Here is a 2,473-nt window from a genome sequence, read left to right as displayed (position 1 = left end):
AATCCAAACGCAAGTTTTGCTAAAAATCTTATTTCGTGCCTTTTATGCTAAATTCTCAACCGAGTAAAATAATTTTGTCATTTAAACTATTTAACTTTGATTTTAACTTTGATTTTGGGGTTATCTTAAGATAAAAGATACTTTCCATCCCCAATAACTTTATGGTTAATTTCTTCATGACAAATCAGTAACTTATTCATAGAATCAAGTTTCGTTCAAAGTACAAAAACTATAACAAGAAAAGAAATAAATACCTCAACAAAAGCATTCAAATAAACGAACAATCTTGAGGGGTCAAAAAACAATAATGTGTTCTAAGTACCCAAACAATAGTACAATACAATTTCACAAATATTATATCAACAAAATGACAATCTACATTTACAAGCCAATCAAATGGTTAAATTCTGAAGTTGGAGTTGATAAGAAAACAGAGAAGAAAGAAGCAGAATGAAGAGACACCCACGGCAAACAACGACGAAGTAAAATCAAAAGCAAGGCAGTTGAGGGGCAGAGTTTGTTCATGCTAAAGAGTAGGTTCTTCGGCCTCTGAAAATAGAAACATTGAACAATTGAAGTTGAATCATGATTTCACCACATTCAACATTCTGCAATCTAAGAGTCATATCTTGAACGATCTTCCCGTCATTCCAAACACAAGGGCTTTCATCTGCAAGGCTGTTTGATCTGCTTGGTTGAACCCTTTTCACTACACAACCATTTGGTAGATTCTCTAATCCCATATTCAAACATTCCATGTATGGTTTTATGTCGATCTCTGCATCCCCCATTCCATCGTCTTTCGTGAATCTATCTTTGTCAAACACTGCCTGAGACAATCAGTTCATGGGATTTTTGTTATTGGATGATCAATTATGTTTCATCTTTTTCAAGTTTTGAATGATGGATTGTTCAATTTTGACTTACTAATTTGATTGGTGTGTTGACATCGGTAACCGAAAGTGTGAATTCCTCGTTCCATTCTGGATTGCAATTTTTTTTCACCACGCGTGATTTGAATTTCTGCACAAAAATTTCGGATCCAAGAAGAGTCAGATCAACAATTCCAAGACCATCCAATGGAGAAATTGCAATCAGAATTTGAGCAGTTTTCGAACATAAAAACCTAAAAGCGGAAGAGTTTGACCAATATTTGCAAGTTCTAAGGGATACGACGGTTGAAATTCAACCCGTTTGTGAAGGGGAAATCCGAATAGAGAAACAAAAAAGGGAAAAAAATCAACAAATATTTGTGAGTTGTGTGGAGAAACTTGTATCAGAAGTGAAATACGAACAGAAAATCTTAAAAATGGAGAAATTAGAGTAATAATTCCAATGAAGCTCTGAGAACAATCCAAGATCCAGAAACTTAAAAACAGGAAAATCAAATAATAATTGCAAGAAGTTCTAGGAGATATCGCAGTTGGAAATTGAGCCGTTTGCATAAAGTTTCTCGAGGGACAATCCGAATAGAGAACCAAAAAAAAAAAAAGGTAGGGGGGAAATTCAACAAATATTTATAATGAAGCAGTAGAGAGAAACTCGAATCAGAAATCCAAACAGAAAAACCTAAAAACAGACAAATTAGACTAACAATTCCAAAGAATCTCTCAAAAGAATCCAAAATCCAAAAGGAAGAAACGTAAGAACAATAAAATAAATCAAATATTTGGAAAGAGGAACTTGAATCAGCGAGTTTCAAGAAGAAATTGAAACACAAAATCGAAAATCCTAAAAGTTGGACAAAACAATTGGAATAAAATTCAGAGGAAAGATCGGAATGAAAATGGTTTTCACAGATAAAACACATAGAGAAATAGGGAGTAGATGGGAAAGGGAAGAACAAAACCTGGTTAGCGGAGGTGATGACGACGTAGGGATCGCTGCTACGAGTTGGAGCATCGCGAATGGCGAGATTGTGGCCTCGGAGGAGGCGAATTCGAAGAAGTCCACTACGATTATCGTTGTTCATTTCGAAAGTGTTGGCATAATCTTGAATTTGATGGTTGAATTTATGGAGATGAGAAATATATAAGAAAAAGGAATCGAGGAAGAAGAAGTTGCTGATTTTTGTTTGATTATTAAAATTTAATTGCAAGTAACATTGTTGATGTAAGAATGTTGACATATTCAGCGTTAATTCGCTTTTGACAAATTCACTTACGCGGCCTAATCATAGTTTTCAATTGAAAGCTTAAAAGATTAAATAAACATAGAAAGATATATTCAATTCTCCTTGGCACATTTTAGATTTTTTGCTATATTTTTGTTAATATTTTCAATTTTTATCTATCCATAAGAATTTCCCTTATATTTAATTATTTTAATATTACATTTCCTCAATTTTCATGTTTCCCTTGTGTCTCATTTTTACAACACATTATCACCACGAGCTCAAGTCGATCGTCTCTTCCGTAAAAAATTGGTCCTAAAGGTAAGTCAGTTATTATCCACTTTATTATAATTAATAAAG

General features: G+C 33.5%; 1 protein-coding gene across 1 annotated transcript; it reads right to left on the bottom strand.

Moving 5' to 3' along the window:
* Positions 1-230: 230 nt before the first annotated feature.
* LOC101205028 (protein C2-DOMAIN ABA-RELATED 10) lies at positions 231-2,133 on the bottom strand. Its single transcript, XM_004142225.3, has 3 exons — positions 1,850-2,133; positions 928-1,023; positions 231-830 (listed from the first exon to the last, which is right to left on the bottom strand). The coding sequence occupies exons 1-3, from the start codon at positions 2,126-2,128 to the stop codon at positions 522-524; spliced, it is 684 nt and encodes a 227-aa protein (XP_004142273.2). The 5' UTR covers positions 2,129-2,133; the 3' UTR covers positions 231-521.
* Positions 2,134-2,473: the final 340 nt, after the last annotated feature.

Source organism: Cucumis sativus, chromosome 5 (genome assembly GCF_000004075.3).
Source record: "Cucumis sativus cultivar 9930 chromosome 5, Cucumber_9930_V3, whole genome shotgun sequence".
Lineage (NCBI taxonomy): Eukaryota > Viridiplantae > Streptophyta > Magnoliopsida > Cucurbitales > Cucurbitaceae > Cucumis > Cucumis sativus.
This window is presented reverse-complemented; position numbering and strand designations above follow the sequence as displayed.